This window comes from Stomoxys calcitrans, chromosome 3 (assembly GCF_963082655.1).
Source record: "Stomoxys calcitrans chromosome 3, idStoCalc2.1, whole genome shotgun sequence".
NCBI classification, from domain to species: Eukaryota; Metazoa; Arthropoda; class Insecta; order Diptera; family Muscidae; genus Stomoxys; species Stomoxys calcitrans.
In genome coordinates this window covers 114817531-114834966 of record NC_081554.1, presented here as the reverse complement: position 1 = coordinate 114834966, position 17436 = coordinate 114817531, and the positions used below count along the sequence as shown (strand labels likewise).

Here is a 17436-nt window from a genome sequence, read left to right as displayed (position 1 = left end):
TATCATGACTTAATTTTTAGTTGTCCACCAAGAACATTTCTCCCGGCACTTTGTAAAATATTTCTTGATGAATTGGCTCCAGAAAATGTCCTTGAAGTTACTGCACGAGCAATTACATACTATTTGGATGTTTCTGCTGAATGTACTCGACGTATAGTTGCTATTGATGGTGCTATTAAAGCTATATGTAATCGTCTTGTTGTTGCCGACTTGTCGTCTCGCACATCACGCGATTTAGCTGAGCAATGCATAAAAGTTTTGGAGTTGATTTGCACAAGGGAAGCGGGCGCAGTCTTTGAGGGAGGCGGTCTAAATTGTGTATTAACCTTCATTAGAGACAGTGGATCGCAAGTTCACAAAGACACACTGCACTCATCAATGGCTGTCGTTTCGCGTTTGTGTACCAAAGTTGAGCCAAATACACCTTGTATTCAAAATTGTGTCGAAAGTCTAAGTACATTGCTGCAACATGAAGATCCAATGGTTTCGGATGGCGCTTTAAAGTGTTTTGCTTCTGTGGCCGATCGTTTCACACGGAAATGGGTAGATCCCGCACCCTTAGCTGAATATGGTTTAGTGAACGAATTACTTAAACGTTTGAGTAATGCAGCAGGGCCAGTTGGCAATGCAAGCTTGGGGGTACCAAATGCTACAACTCCAACTACTACTGGATCATCAATTACGAGTAATCCTGTCGATGCGCTGGCAGCACCTGTAGCAGCTCCTATTCAAAAATCTCAAACAGCAGATACCAGTCGTTCTTCACAGTCGATATCCACAACTATTTCTTTGCTTTCGACATTGTGTCGGGGTTCATCCTCCATAACTCACGAATTGCTACGTTCTCAGTTACCAGACGCGATTGAGCGTGCGCTTAAAGGGGATGAAAGATGTATTTTGGATTGCATGAGGTTGGCTGATCTATTACTATTATTACTTTTTGAGGGTCGACAAGCTTTGAACCGAGTGGGTGCCGCTGGTGGACAAGGAGGCCAATTGTCATCTCGTGCTCGTCGCAATGATTCTACAGTGGAACGAACCCATCGTCAGCTGATTGATTGTATACGCTCTAAAGACACCGAAGCTTTGCAAGAAGCCATTGAGTCAGGAGGAATAGATGTAAATTGCATGGACGATGTAGGACAAACTCTATTGAATTGGGCCTCTGCCTTTGGCACTTTGGAAATGGTTGAATATTTATGCGAGAAAGGTGCTGATGTAAACAAAGGCCAACGTAGCTCTTCTCTGCATTATGCTGCCTGTTTTGGACGACCTGGAATTGCAAAAGTGTTGCTTAAATATGGTGCTTATCCTGATTTGCGTGACGAAGACGGAAAAACGCCTCTGGACAAAGCCAGGGAACGCAATGACGATGGCCATCGTGAAGTAGCTGCTATTCTACAATCGCCTGGCGAATGGATGGCAGCAGGGCATAGCCTTGTCAATAAGGATGGATCCGACGATAACTGCACTATTGAACCACGTGGGGACCCCGAAATGGCTCCAGTTTATTTAAAATTGTTTTTGCCCATGTTCTGCCGAACATTTCAAGGAACTATGTTAAGTAGTGTAAGACGCGCCAGTTTGGGCTTGATAAAAAAAATGGTTCAATACGCAAATCCCCAAGTTCTAAAAGGACTTTGCAATACCAACTCTGAGGCAACATCGAGCGACAAATCACTAATTGCCATTAACACTTGTTGTAACCTAGGAACCCTATTGATTGAAGTTGTTGCTAGTGTTCTAGACAACGAGGTGAGTAAAATATTGTAATCTATGTTTACCATCTGGGTGTACGCTTCATTTCGTATATACATTAAAAATTTCATAAAAGGAAAATCAAAAATCGAACATTGTTCCATATTCTTTTTAAGACGCTTTTTTGCAAATTGAAATTTATTTTGAAAATTATTTAAACATATATTTAGATAAGCTACAGTTGGCCAAGGCTATGGTATTCCACATACAATGGCATATTAACACCTGTTCGGCATGCTAAGGCACAAGCAACGGATCCTCGTTATATTATGTCGTTGGAAAAAAATACCGACAATAGGGTAATATATGTGCGCAGGGTTTCATATATGTTAGTGAATTGTAAGCGTTTATTGTACACCATCTGTAACACGACGTAGAGATGTTTTGTTATGTACTTACAAATAATAAGGTAATGCTATTAAAATCGTTCATTGTACATATCTAATACATGCATTGGACTGCATGCTATTTTCATTTTCAAATATGCGTAATAGGAATACATAATTACCATTTATTTCTCTAATTTTACTTATGGTATTCAACGCAGATTAGACAACCTGTAGGCGAGATCAACGTATCACAATTATTTGTTTTAAACACTGTGAGTGTTTGCGAATGCTGGATGTGAGACTGAAACAATGAAAGCATTGTCGTTGACCAAACCATGCAAATAAATAACAGGTTTATCTTTAACAGTCTGCAGTCATAATGAAATGTTTTTCACACCATTTGGCAAAGGATCTCTCAAGTACAGTTTGATGAAAGCTCTCAGTGAGAATTTGTGTGTTTCGATTTAAACTTAAAAATGACAATTGGGGACGAAGATAAATCTCCATTCTCCATGCTTCAAGGCATTAGAAGAAATGTTCGAAGGAGCACCCAAGAAACTGATCAGTAAAGTATTCATAGTCCCGCCCACATCGATGACCGTAGATAAATCACAGTATACCTTGGAAGCACTTTTGCAATTTGTGAAGATCAGTTCTGTTCGACCCAATCATTAAGATTTGAGATGCATATATCCCCGTTACTAGAGTTGAATGTACTTAGTTACTGATCATCAGCATAAATTGAAAAGTCAGCATGTTGCACACAACGACTAACGTCAATATATATAAAACACAAACAAAATAGGACCGCAAACAGAACCTTGTACGCCGTTAGAAATAGCATTAACAGTCGAAGTCCGATCATGACAGACTACATACTGAGAACGATTGTATAAAAACTACATGCAGGACGCACACAAAAGATTGTAATTGTGATACAATTTAGAAAAAAGAATATTATGCAAATGCAAATTTTGCCCATGAACATTGCACTAAGGAACAGGGGCAAACTTCTCACATAACAATGAGTGCAGTCCGATTCAAGTTTAAGCTCAATGATAAGGGGCCTCCTTTTTATAGCCGAGTCCGAACGACGTGCCGCAGTGCGACACCTCTTTGGAGAGAAGTTTTACATGGCATAGTATCTCACAAATGTTGCCAGCATTAGGAGGGGAAAACCACCGCTGAAATTTTTTTTTGTTTTTTCTGATGGTCTCGCCAGGATTCGAACCCAGGCGTTCAGCGTCATAGGCGGACATGCTAACCTCTGCGCTACGGTGGCCTCCAAAAAGAATATTATGGTCACTCGAATCGAAAGTTTTGCTTAGGGGTGTAGAGCAGAGCAGAACTGCATGAGACCAAAAATTTGCCAAAGCAAGCAGAAGAATGTGACATCAAGTGTTGTTGAGTGGCATATATAAATTCTGTTGTTTATTTACACTTGCTTTTTTAATTTTGGATGAGAATTGCTTTTATCAGGGACGCTATCCCCAGGCGGGGATAGCTGTGAGAACCACACTGGCTGGATCTTTGAGGTCCGATCTGTGTGGTGTTCATTGCCGTCACGAGAAGCTTAGCTGCGAGCTACCGGGCGCGTCCATAGGTTGTGGATAGTGGAAGGCAGTCGTGGACAATCAGTCGTATCGAGCTGAGAATCTTAGTGAGAGGCCGGGCGGCACAGGCTCTGGCACAAATACTGAGTGCCTATGATGCTCGATATGACAAGGCGTGTTATTGGTGCCTTAAATAATCAATGACCACCTTGTTCCTGCGGCGATCGATCCTTTGGACCGGAATGAGCTTGCTCACCAACAGGAGCTTGACGAGGATCGCCACCTCCACGTGAAAATGTGGCTACAAACAAAGGAGTATTTTATGTTTTGGTCGTTGAGAGTTGGAAGCGTCAACAACGATTGCTGGTATAAGGTGTGAACTTGCCATTCGGAGGCCACCTAGCGCAGAGGTTACATATCCACCTATGACTCTAACGCCTGGGTTCGAATCCTGGCGAGAATATCAGAAACAAAATTCAGCGGTGGTTATCCCCTCCTTATGCTGGCGACATTTGTGAGGTACTATGCCATGTAAAAACTTCTCCTTAAAAGTGGAGAAGTTTTTACATGGACTTGGCCATAAAAAGGAGACCCCTTATCATTGAGCTTAAACTTGAAGCGGACTGCACTCATTGATATGTGAGAAGTTTGCCCCTGTTCTTTAATGGAATGGTCATGGGCATAATTTGCAAATTTGCTTACCATTCGCTGCATGTCTACCACTTGTACACTTATTTTAAGGTGGCTTGCTGCTATTCTCTGGTGTGGAGCTGCATACAGGGAACTTTACCGACAGCACGTCTTAGGTTAGGTTAGGTTGAAAAAGGGTGCAGATATTAATTCGCCCCATGCCACTATGAATAGACACCCAAGCCAGTAATCGGCTTTTTGTGTGCTCTAAAAACTAAAAAGTAACCTCGAAAAAGAAAATTTTATGTTAGGAAATCCTTGCTACTTACAAAATTCAAAATTCATTGCTTTCCATACCAAAGTTGGTTCATGTTTGGTATCGTGTCACAACCTAAGTACCGGTGTCTGTTAGCCGCGAAAGCCGGGCAATGACATAGGAAATGCTCCACATCTCATTCTCTTCCCCACATGCCCTACACTTGATATCATTTGCCGCACCGATTTTACATAAGTGAGCTCGTGATCCTATGTGTTCCATTATGACACCAAAGGCCATACTGACCCCCCTCTTACCTCCTTTCAGTAATAGCCTTGTCCTCTCACGATCCGAACTGTTTCGTTGTTCCACAGTGTTACATGAGCTGTCTTATACAGCACCATAAGTTTTATCATGAGAGATGTGGTACTGTGATCTGTTTTCTAAAGCCAGATTGGCAAGGATCTATTAGTGAAAAATGATGATCCACAAGTTGGTCCCTTATTATCACTTCAAAAGCCTTGGATTATGCCGATAATATTAGATTATCCATCACGAGGGTGTTGTAATCTACGAATGACTTGTAAAGAATATTTCTGTTATTCAATAATTGATATGAAGAAGCATAAATAAATGTTTAGAGTTACGGGCTGGAAAATTGAACTGACCGCTTCGAATAATAATATGAACTTCGAACTAAGTCATGGAGTACAGAATGATTGCAGCGGGTAAATAATAATTTAAGATGGGAATATTTTTTTTTTTGAGACTTTAATTGGCTTTGACAGAACATTTGTCCCATTAGCTCCAAGCTCACCATCGCGATTGCCTTCAAAAGGCTTCTTCGCTGACGTTTTTTCATTCATTCTGACAACATGACCTAGCTAACGCAACTGTTGTATTATGATACGTTTAACTATGTTAACTTCACCATGCAGCTCATACAGTTCGTGGTTCATACGACGTTGATACTCTCCATCAATGCAAAGTGGTCCATAAATTGTACGAAGAAAGTTTCTCTCAAACACTCTAAGCACAGAAACATAAAACAACACGGGTAGTATGAGTGTCTTGTATAGTGTGATCATCGTCTGTCTAGATCTGGCCTTGTTTCAAACTGCTTACTCAATCCAAAATAGCGTCTGTTTCGCTTTATATCAAAACTGGTGTCATACTGCCTAAAATCTAAAATATCACAGCTAAAATCACCAAAAATTATCACAATCGTGTGATAGTGTCAGAAACAGAGATTCGGAGCGGAGCGGAGTCTAGGACATTTTTCGCTATATCGGTGTAGGATATGGCCCAACCAAGTTCATTTTCTCTTCCGCATGTGTTCTTATTTGCAATTCTCCATTTAAAATACAGTTTGGCCAGAAAATTCGAAGTATTTGTCGTAGGCAGCAATTTATAAAAACTTGGTATTAAGCTCCAAGTTGTAAACCATATAATAAAATAGATTTCATGTTGTGGTGTTGGAGATGTTGAAGCTCCTGACTTTTGTATTATGTGAGATGTTATTGCATCTCTAGCCTTGTTGTTACGTACGCGTATGTCTGCCTCCGATCCGGAGTAGAGCGTGGAGGGGAGCAGGCCTATTTTTGCCGGAGCAGGAGTGGAGCGAAATTTTTTGAACCCGGACCGGAGCGGTTTCTAATTTCAAAATCCACTCCGCTCTCACTTGGTTTACGAACTTGTTATTTTGGTAAATTCAAACAAACATCTAAAATTATTAAATTAAATTAAATTATTAAATTAAATGGGATAACTTAAGAGTTAACTTTCGTTAAATTGTTATCGAAAACAGACTCGGATCAGATGTGTACCAATTTGAAATAGTTTCGTCTTAAAGTCAAAACAAGTAAGAACGAGCTGAGTGCAGTAGGGCCGAATATTGTAAACCATCCACCATTGATGGCATTTGTCATGTTCTTTTTATAGGCAGAAACTAAAAAGGATCAAGCAACAAACTCCATGGATTTTTACTACCCACCACCATGGGAAGGGAGGTATATTAATTTAATAATTCCGTTTGCAAATAGTTTGAAATACATATATTCTACATCATTGCTAAATTCTAAGATTATTTAAAGATGTCTGTGTATCTGTCCGTCTGTTGTAATCACGCTACAGCTTTCAAAATTGAGATATTGAGCTAAAGTTTGGCACAGATTCGTATTTTGTCTCTACGCAGATTAAGTTGAACGTACAAAATTGGATTATATTTAGATATCGCATTTATTATCCGATTTCGTTGAAATTTTAGACCGATAGTTATACTAAGACCCCGAACCAAACCGAAACCGAAATGGTTCATATAGGGCTATGTTGTTGTTGTTGTAGCCACAATTGTATGTGGAGGGGGCGATCCTCGTCAAGCTCCTTAAGATTTTCCCTCAACAGTTTTACGATGTCTATAAACTATTGCTCTCCTATCATCTAATAATCTCAGTTGTTGTTGTTGTTGTTGTAGCAGTGTGTTGTACACTGAGGCGGCAGCCCTTGCCGATGAAGGACTTTATCGGGTCAATCCGGTACGTACAACCGGCTGCCACGGGATTGAATCTTAGTCTAGTGTCTTTGCTTATAACATCTTGAAGAGTTTCTTCTTCTGAAATATGGGTTCTTACATGACCATCTTTTTTCTCAGAAGCAAGTCCACCAAATCCCTGTCAACGTTGGCAGACTCATAAATCCTAGGCTTCCTTACGTCTACTTGATATAATTCATTCACTTCATACTTAGGATCTAAAAAGTGTTTAAAATTGATTTGATCCCTTTACGCTTCTTTGTCTAATTCTCTGGAACAACGCCCTATTTCCCCTTGAATTTTCTCATTTTGGACTATATCCAGTCAGTATTCCAGTAGGTTGTTGTTGTTGCCATCACATAATAACAGCGTCGATTCTACTGCTACTGAAGGACCTTGGATTATGATTTTTGTCCAAGGGCTTTAACCCCAGAACTGCTCCAATATATCTTTAGGCTTTAAATTAAGTTAATATTGTAGAAACTGTTGTTGCTGTTGTGTTTGTAATTGTTCATGTTGCTGCTGTTAAAATTTTTGTTGCAGAATATTTTATATATATCTAGAGGGCGCAATTCTTATTCGAATTGGCTGACATTTTACACAGGTCTCCAACATATAATTGAATTGTGGTCCGTACCGGACCATATCTTGATATCGCTCTAATAGCAGAGCAAATTTTTTTCTTTTATCCTTTTTTTCTTAGGCAAAAAGATATGCCGGGAAAAGAACTCGACAAATGCGATCCATGGCTCGGCCGAACTTAGCACGCTTTTACTTTTTTTGTTTCTGTTATTTTTGTTGTTTTAATGCATAATTGTATTAAATTTGCTTTGACTTGCTTGATCAAAAAAACTTGGCCTAAAAATTGACGTTTATATTTTTCTACAATGACGAACTATACTATAGCTGCCATAACAAGAGGCATGAATTTGGATGTGGATTTGTGGTTCTAGCCACAATCCGCATAAAGGTCAAGTTCTTCAACATCAGCCTTATATGCATGCCCCGACGGAAGACAAAGACGAGCAGACCAGGATATTTTCTACGAGCGCCTAAAGAGAGAATATGACCGCTGCCTCGCCCATGATATTAAAATCGGATATTTTAATGCGAAGACAGGGAAGGAAGACATTTTTGGTCCAACAGTCGAAAGGTTTAGGCTTATAGATTTCGCCGCGGCAAAATACGTGATAGTTAGTAGCACCAGATTTCAACATAAAAATATTCACAAAGCACCATGGCTGTCACCCGATCAAAACACGAGAAACCAAATTGATCACGTTGTGATATATGGAAGGCATTCATCCAGCGTGTTAGATGTACGATCGATCCGTGGAGCGAATAAAGATTCGGATCATTACCTCGTTGCAGCAAAGGTTCGCACCCGTTTGAACATGGCGAGGAAAGTACGATCTGACACTGCACAGAAGCTGGACATTGAATACTCCACTCGACTGACCCAACTGCTTGATAAAAGCAATCCTTGTTCCGATGATATAATGGCGCAGTGGCAAACTATTGCCCACTCCATGGAAAATGCTGCGAAATCCGTACTTGGGTACCGGAAGCCTCCTCCAAGAAACCCATGGTACGACCAAGAGTGTCGAGATGCTACTGAAGCCAAGAATGCGGCATATAGAGCAACCCTGCAATCAGTAGCAACGCGCCAGATGAAGGAGAGATATCGGGAGAAAAGGAGAGAGGAGAAACGTCTATTTAGGAGAAAGAAAAAGGAAACGGAAAGACGTGAGTGTGAGCAAATTTAGATGTACAGGAGTCAGAATGAAGTTCCGAAATTCTACCAAAGAATTAAACATCAAACCGATGGCCTTAGTACAGGCACATTCTCCTGCAGAGACAAAGAAGGAAATCTGGTGACTGACACAGATAACATGCTGAGGATATGGAAAGAACATTTTACCCAACTGCTAGTGTCCGACGTTGGCGGCGAAGAGGATACCGCAGAACCAATCAATGGTGATGGTATAGAATGTTTACATCCCAGTCAATATGAGGTCCAGGTAGCAGTGACCCGACTAAAGAACAACAAGGCAGCAGGAGCGGACGGGTTACCCGCTGAACCATTTAAGACCGGAGGCGACACGCTGATAAGGCGTATGCATTAACTTATCTGCGCAATCTAGCTAGAAGAACGCATTCCCGATGATTGGAACCTCAGCATACTATGTCCCGTACACAAGAAAGGAGACAAGACGGAATGTGCCAACTACAGAATAAGTCTCCTCCCCATCCCATAGAAGATACTCTCGAGCGTACTGTGTGAAAGATTAAAACCTAAAGTCAATGAGATAATTGGGCCCTATCAATGCGGCTATAGACCTGGTAAATCCACCCTGGACCAGATATTCACACTGCGCCAAATCCTGGAAAAGAGCCGAGAAGGACAAATTAACACCTACCATCTCTTTGTTGCCTACAAAGCTGCTTTCGATACTCCTTAACGTTCAAAGGTATTTCAAGCCATGTCTGAGTTTGATATCCCTGCAAAATTAATAAGACTCTGCAGGATTACACTTGCTGACACGAGTTCCTCAGTAAGAATAGGAGAGAATCTCTACGAACCATTTAATACCAAACGAGGTTTCAGACAAGGAGATAGTCAGTAACTTACCTACCTCGGCGCCGCCGTAACAGAAACGAATGACACCAGTTTTGAGATAAAGCGAAGAATAATACTGGCAAACAGATGCTACTTTGGACTAAGTAAGCAGTTTAGAAACATGGCCACCTCTCGACAGACGAAGACTACCCTTTACAAGACACTGATACTACCCGTGCTGTTATATGGTTCTGAAGCATGGGTACTTGTGAAAGCAGATGAGGCAGTGCTTGGAGTATTTAAGAGAAAGATTCTTCGTAAAATATATGGACCAGTTTGCGTTAATGAAGAATATAGGCGACGTATGAACCACAAGCTGTATGACGACGATAGCATAGTTACACGCATGAGAATACAACGGCTGCGTTGGCTAGGTCATGTTGTCAGAATGGATGAAGAAGCTCCAGCAAAGAAGTCTTTTGAAGACAAACACGGTGGTACACGCAAACCGGGAAGACCAAAAGCCCGATGCAAAGATCAAGTTGTGGGAGACACCTCGAAACTTGGTGTCAGAGATTTAAGAATGAGCGCAGAAGATCGAGGCCCTTGGAACGCTATTCTACGTTCGGCTAGTGGAACAAATGTTCTGTCATAGCCAATTAAAGTCCTTAGAGACTGGCCTGTTCCTTACCATATGGTTTATATGCTAAGGGATATCTGGGGATAGCAAAATCCGCATCGTTTGGGTGCCGGGCCATAACGGAGTAATGGGAAATGAAAGAGCAGACGATTTGGCGGTGTAGGCCAGAGGACTGCCGTCAATAAACTTGGTTAACCCGAAGCATTTTGGGTCGACGCAGTCCGAGTTTAGGGAGTGGGCGACGAATGCGCATGCATGAATTGGCTACAAAAAAAGTTAGTGGTCTTAGCCGTTATTGTTTAATTGAAAACGATGAAATAATCAATCATATTTTATATTTACCAATTACTAAATCAACTAAATGGCACAAATTTCAATCACTTTATAAATGATTGAATCAATTAATTTCTTTAATTGAAAATAGGAAATTTTTCAATCACGATCGTAATTGGAAAAAGTTCAGATTCAATTTAAAAACAATTGAAGCAATTAATTTTTTAATGGTAGCAGCAGCAGCTTACAGGCAATATAAATGAGATTGTGAGCTCCATGAGTTGAAGAGATTTACAGCCGCTGCGATCCAGAAAACGTAGCTGTATTGGCCACATATTCACTTGTGTGAATGTAGCGATTCTCGTCAAGCTCCTATAGATAAGCAAGTTCGTCTCGGTCCATAAGACCGATCGCCACGGTAACGTTATGGCAGTATTTATGCAAGAGCCGATACCACTTGGCCTCTCTGAAAATCTCCGCTCGATACAGATGAATGCATGCAACCTTTCGGAAGTGCCCTGTATCTATTAGCTGAGCTTCTAATGGTAACGTTGAACACGACAGTCCCGTGCCGGGACTTGAAGAGGTCTACCGCTTTGCTGTCACTACAGTATCGACGACGATGTTACGCATTTCTGCAGAATATTTAAGAGTGTCAGAAAGAAGAAACTACTAAAATATCTCCTTAGTGCTGTTTCGCACTGGCGAATTTCACTATAGGTTTCCATTTCTTCAATATTTGTAAGTGATAAAGTATTTAAAAGTATTTTTCTGGTTGAACATTAAGAATTAGATAGCATCTTCCTTCTCTGTTCCTCCAGCATAACAATGTGACAAAAGTCAAATTTTCCTGTTTCTTCGATAAATTGAGTATTCGTAAGTTATAAGATTTTTTACAACGATTTTTCTGGCTGAACATTAGGAACTATTGGGTTGCCCAAAAAGTAATTGCGGATTTTTTAAAAGAAAGTAAATGCATTTTTAATAAAACTTAGAATGAACTTTAATCAAATATACTTTTTTTACACTTTTTTTCTAAAGCAAGCTAAAAGTAACAGCTGATAACTGACAGAAGAAAGAATGCAATAACAGAGTCACAAGCTGTGAAAAAAATTTGTCAACGCCGACTATATGAAAAATCCGCAATTACTTTTTGGGCAACCCAATAGGAAGCATCTTCCTTCTCCTGTTCCTCCGGTATAACAATGTGCCAAAAATCCATTGCTACCCAAATGTGAAATTATATTCAAATCACGTTTCATCTCCGGCATTGCATTGTTTGAATAGTTTGCATAATTTGATCGCGGTGTTGCGACAGTGTAACAACCCATATTGGTTACGTTTCTACATTTTTTAACAATCTTTCAAATGTTACTAAGTATGCTTAAGTTTTTGCCATATAAGTCGACATCGTGTTAAATGCATGAGCGAGGTGGAAATGTTATGTTGTATTGCATTGTTAATTGAAAATTGAAGATTAACTGTACTTAATATGTATTTCTTATGCTCATAATGTTATTTATATGTTTTTTGATTTTCCTTAAAATGTATTGCATATAATTAAGTATAAGCACATATATATGCGCATAATGTAATAATGCTTTCCTGGGAAAATCTTACTTTCAGGACGATGACGATGGCCATCTTGTTGTACTTACAATAATAGAGGAGCTTATGAGTAAAACTCAAGATGAATTTTTGGATCACTTTGCTCGTTTGGGGGTCTTTTCAAAGGTGCAGTCTCTGGTGGACGCAGAAAATGAGAACGACACAATTAAGCACGTCAATCCTACAATAAGTTCAACATCAGCAACAACAACTGATGAACGTCAACATACTGCCACATCTCTGGTTGTATCAGGCAGTGTGGCCACATCTACCCAACAACAGCAAACAGGTACGTTACTTTCTTTATTCCAATAGTTTGCGTAGCTTGTGTATGGTTAATTTCTCTTCTAGAAGATACAATGGAAGATGCTAAAGAAATCTTGCAAGGCAAAGCTTATCACTGGCACGAGTGGAGTATTTGTCGTGGTCGAGATTGTTTGTACGTTTGGTCCGATTCAGCCGCTCTAGAGCTTTCAAATGGTTCTAATGGTTGGTTTCGTTTCATTCTGGATGGGAAATTAGCAACTATGTATTCCAGTGGCAGTCCCGAAAATGGCAACGATAGTTCAGGTATGTAATTTGGAAATTCGCATAGGGTATAAATGTATGTACTAGATATGGAAAATAGTGTACAAAAAAAGGCACTACATTTGTGATTGTCTACGTTTCCAATAGAATGCGTAATGGTTTTTTTCATTTCTATGCCCTTCTTTTGTTTTATACATGTAAGAGTTTAATAGATCGACATTGTTTGGATTGACATTTGTCAATAGAAAATGATAAAACCCGTAGGAATTCAACAAATAGTTTATAATTAAAAAAACAACCCACTTTTTACTTTGCCAATATGGTTGTCACAAGGCTTACAGATTTCCGACAATTTTACTGCATATTATTATCACATTTAATAGACACTAAGAAAGCATCACACAATGGTCCAAAAGACAAACGAGTAGAAATTAGTGTACAAAGGAGGACATAGGGAGGCTTTCAGTTACAAATTGTGGTTGCTCGCATCAGGTTGTTATAGAATTTCAAAATTCAGCACATTTAATCTCCCTAAGTTTCTTGATTAACATGAACCGAACATGATTTTTTACGGAACAAAGTAATGCTCTGACTTTCACTTTTCCATTGCATTAAAATGTTCGATCATTAAGCTCATTTTGAAAGAGAAGTTAACACATATTTAAATCGTCGTTTAGCTTTTGTATCGTTCTTCAAAAAAGCAAAAAAAAATCAATAAACTCACAACTAGTATGCCAGAATACGCACAGTATACGAGAAGGGATAAAGTGTAATGTTTTTGTTTCGATCGCCAAACTGTCAATATGTTCCACTTTTGAACTTTCATGGCCAATGCCATCACAGCCGGTTGTACGTACCAGATTGGCCCGATGGAGTCTTTCATCGGCAAGGGCAGCCGCCACAGTGTACAACACACTGCTACAACAACAACAACAACAACAATATTAGGTAGATAAAAATAAGGGAGTAACCCGTTAGGTGCAAAACCTAAACCTAACCTAAACTACTGTGGAAACCCCCGCAAATAATGTGGCTTAATATGAGAGCAATAGATGAGAGTGAGAGAGATCACTGTTACGGTGGGCTGGGGTGTTGTTGTGGTGGGTGCAAAATATGCAAAAGTCGAGGTCAGACTTTTGCATATTATTCTTCTTTAGACTATGCATTTTTTATTTATCCTGTAATTTTTGGGTATGCAGACTGTAGTGGGCATTATTTCAATTTAAATTGTGAACAACTATGGCAGCGCAATTATTGTGTGTAAAAAATGGAGTGGAAATTAAAAAAAGAGCGTTGTTATTATTGGTTATTCAGTGCAGTATTTATGTTTATTTTAAGGGGTGTAGGACAGGTCTATTTTTTTTTTGTAAAAAACCTGTTTGTTTTTATAGATTCAAAAACTTTACATCTTCTTCTTTCATTTCATTGTGTTAAAGATTTATTTTGTTTTATAGTTTGTGTGTTGGTATGTTACATAAAAACTCAAAAACGGCTGAATCGATTTTTATGAAATTGTCACAGTCAATTATTGTCAATTGTCACAATGCAGGCCAAACCCCAAAGTGTAAATAGTGTACTTAATTTTTCGATGTCCGAAGTGGGCGGACCCTCCCCTTTATCCTAATTTTCAAAAACTCTTTATTTCGGAAATGTGTGCTCAGATTTAAGCGATAATCGATAAAGTAGTGTATCGTAGTCCGATCTACGAAATTTTTGCGCTGCTGTCATCTGCCTAATAAGCTAATTGCATCTCGTACTTGGATACCACATTAATTTCGTGGTTTTTTGTTCCCGTCGCTCTGCGCTCTTGTTGTTGCTGCTGTGTGTTGCCTAGTTTTCCCGGCATTTCATTTGATTTGTTTTGCCATTGTTCGCCTTTGAATCATGGTTCCTGCACCTGTTAAACATGCTATTCCTAAAATCTGGAAGTGTCCTGTTTGTGGTAAAATCATCACTCGTGGTGTTTACAGTATTGGGTGTTCTGGCTGCCCCAATTATTTCCACACTAAGTGCGTCAATATTTCTAGTAATGAAATAAAAACAAACAAGTCGTTGCAGTTCACCTGTAAGAATTGCATTGGTGATAAAGTCAATTCTGCGCGTTCCAGATGTGTTGCTAACTCCACCGTTTTGAGGGGTGCATTACCCAATAGCAGTCAATTTGCTAAAGATAGTGCCGGTGATGCGCGTTCCAGTGGTGTCGGTAATTCCAGCGTTTTGGGGACAACATCATTCAATAGCAGTCAATCTAATTCTGTTGACGCCGTGCATTCTCAGAGTGGTACGCTTGGTCTCCTTACTGGTTTGCAGAGTATACGTGTTGACCCATCTGAGCAAGCAGCAGATGATCGTCTTAGTTGTATTCGTGGGCTTTTTGATGACTTTGTTGAGTCCATGAAACAAAAATTTGATGAGCAGATGCAGAAATGTTTGCAGGATTTTCAAACAATGGTGGATGGTGTTGTTGCTTCCTTTCGAAGTGAGTTTATTGCTTCAATTCAGAAAGTCAAATCGGATGTTCTTGTTTGTCAGCAAAATATTGCCAATGTTGATGCTAGGCTGTGTGAGAGGATACGGCAATTGGAGCAGTTTAATTTGGTTCAGCAAAGACGTGTCAATCGCGCGGATATTCTTATAAGTGGCATGTCGACATCAATTACAAATCTGCGTGAGCCAGTGATACAGATTGCCCGCTTGTGCGGAGTGCAGGTTGCCCTCAGTGATATTAATCATTGCTGTTATATTTCCGGTGGTAGGATGGTGCTGGTCAAGTTCAATTCCGTTCATACCAGGGATTTGATTATGGCGAACTATTCTAGGCTTAACTCGTTCAGACTAAACGATGTAATTGGTGGCGAGGTTGATTCCCGTGTGTATTTAAATGATCATCTTACCGCACCTGCCTCTAACCCTGTTTTTAAATGCCGTAAGCTGCGGTCACAAAAGCGAATATTGAGATACGTCTTAATAAATGGAGATATTCCCAAGGTGTGCCTTACGTTTCTAAATGGTGACGTTAAAACAGTGAGTGCGACTGAATGTGATCAATTATTTGGAAGTGCTGAGTCAAGCAACGCTAATGGAAATGTGGCTAGCACCGTTACCAATGGATCCCGTGCGTACTAGCCTTTTATTTTTATTATTTTGTATTTTTTTTTTTTGTATTAGCAATTAATTTTTCATTGAGCCCTTATAGCGTCATTAGTTATGAATACTTGCAACTTAGGTAATATTACGTGCGATAATTCGTTTTTTCGCTCCTCATTGTGTGCTTATAGTGATAATTTAAGTGTAGGGCATTTTAATTGCCGCAGTTTTAACCTCTCTGAGAGGTCATCTAAAATTAACGAAATAAGAAATGTTGTTGTTGACATTTTGTTAAGTGTAGTAGGTGTTTCCGAAACTTGGCTAAAACCAAGTATACCGTCGAGCCGATTTGAAATTTCGGGATATTCTTGTTGCAGAAATGATCGTCCATGTGTGAGAGGTGGGGGTGTTGCTTTGTTTGTCTCTAAGTCTATTAAGTACAAAGTTGTTTATAGTGGTAGTCAATATGGGATTGTTGAATGTTTGTTTGTAGAACTTTTACTTGGTTCTAGAAATGTTCTTGTTGGTGTTGTATATCTTTCGCGGGGAAATTTTCGGGCATTTGAAAGTGAAGTTGCTGATGTTTTGGTGAGATACTCTGACGTCATAATTTTGGGAGATTTCAATAATAATCTTTTTGATCTGTCGTCTTCTTATAGTGTGCGCGAAAGTTGTAGGCGGCTTAATGTTTCAATTGTCCACAACCCTATACCTACTCATTTTAGTGCTGTACATAATTCTACTTCTTTACTCGACTTTGTTCTTGTAAGTGATCGTAGTTGTGTCTGTGTTTCTAACCAGGTTGTTTGTCCCAGTATATCGGATCATGCGTTTATTTTCGTGTCCCTTAACGTTTCAGTCCTTAATGTTTTGCAGTTCTTTGAATACGTTGATTATAATGCTTTGAGTTGTGATGATTTGCAGGAAATTGTTTCGTCTACTGATTTTTCCGCTTTGTATTCCACTAGTGACGTTAATTTTCAATGTAGTAGTTTTAGTAGCTGTCTTGGGTCTATCCATAATGCGTTTCCTATAAAAAAGGGTGATAAGGGCTAGGAGTGAGGATTGGTTTAGCAATCCCCTCATTTCATATCATCTATCGCTTCGAGATTTGGCTTTTAAATCTTTCTTGGAGAATAGATCCAATGTTAAGTGGCGAATTTATTGTAGAGCCAAGAATAAAGCCAAATCTGTTATAAGAAAGGTTAGAAGGGAAGCGAATGTACTGCAGTTTGAGGGCAATAAAAGCACAAAGCAGTTATGGTCGTTGTTAAAATCCAATGGACTTGGCAGTTGCAAGTCGTATGATTGTGATTTGAATGTGGAGGATTTGAATACGACCTTTAATAAAAACCAATTGGACTCCCAAAGTAGTTCTCTCGGGGAGTATGACTATAGTGGTTTTGCTTTTCAACGGGTGGAGTTGTGGGAGTTGGATAAGGCTTTTTCTGCCATTAAGTCCAATGCAGCAGGTGTAGATGGTTTCTCATTAAAATTTCTTAAGAAAGTCTATCCTCTTGTGTCTTGTCATCTGTTACATCTTGTAAATTCTATTTTGTTAACTTCTTTTCCGTCCGATTGGAAATTAGCCAAAATAGTGTCCATTGGGAAAAAAACAGTCTTATCACGCTCTGAAGGAGTTCCGTCCGATTTCTATTTTACCTATTTGTTTGTCGAGCATGTT

General features: G+C 39.5%; 1 protein-coding gene across 6 annotated transcripts in view; it reads left to right on the top strand.

The window, feature by feature from the left end:
* LOC106081143 (E3 ubiquitin-protein ligase Ufd4) overlaps window positions 1–17436 on the top strand; it is a 115492-nt gene that overhangs the window by 54456 nt on the left and 43600 nt on the right. For 4 of the 6 annotated variants that reach the window (XM_013242900.2, XM_013242898.2, XM_059365235.1 and 1 more), the window contains exons 4-7: window positions 21–1755; window positions 1929–2057; window positions 12156–12426; window positions 12489–12707. In XM_013242900.2, coding sequence (XP_013098354.1) covers window positions 21–1755; window positions 1929–2057; window positions 12156–12426; window positions 12489–12707 — 2354 coding nt within the window. The remainder of the gene's footprint in view (window positions 1–20; window positions 1756–1928; window positions 2058–12155; window positions 12427–12488; window positions 12708–17436) is intronic. The other 2 variants (XM_013242902.2, XM_013242901.2) reach the window with 1 other exon arrangement.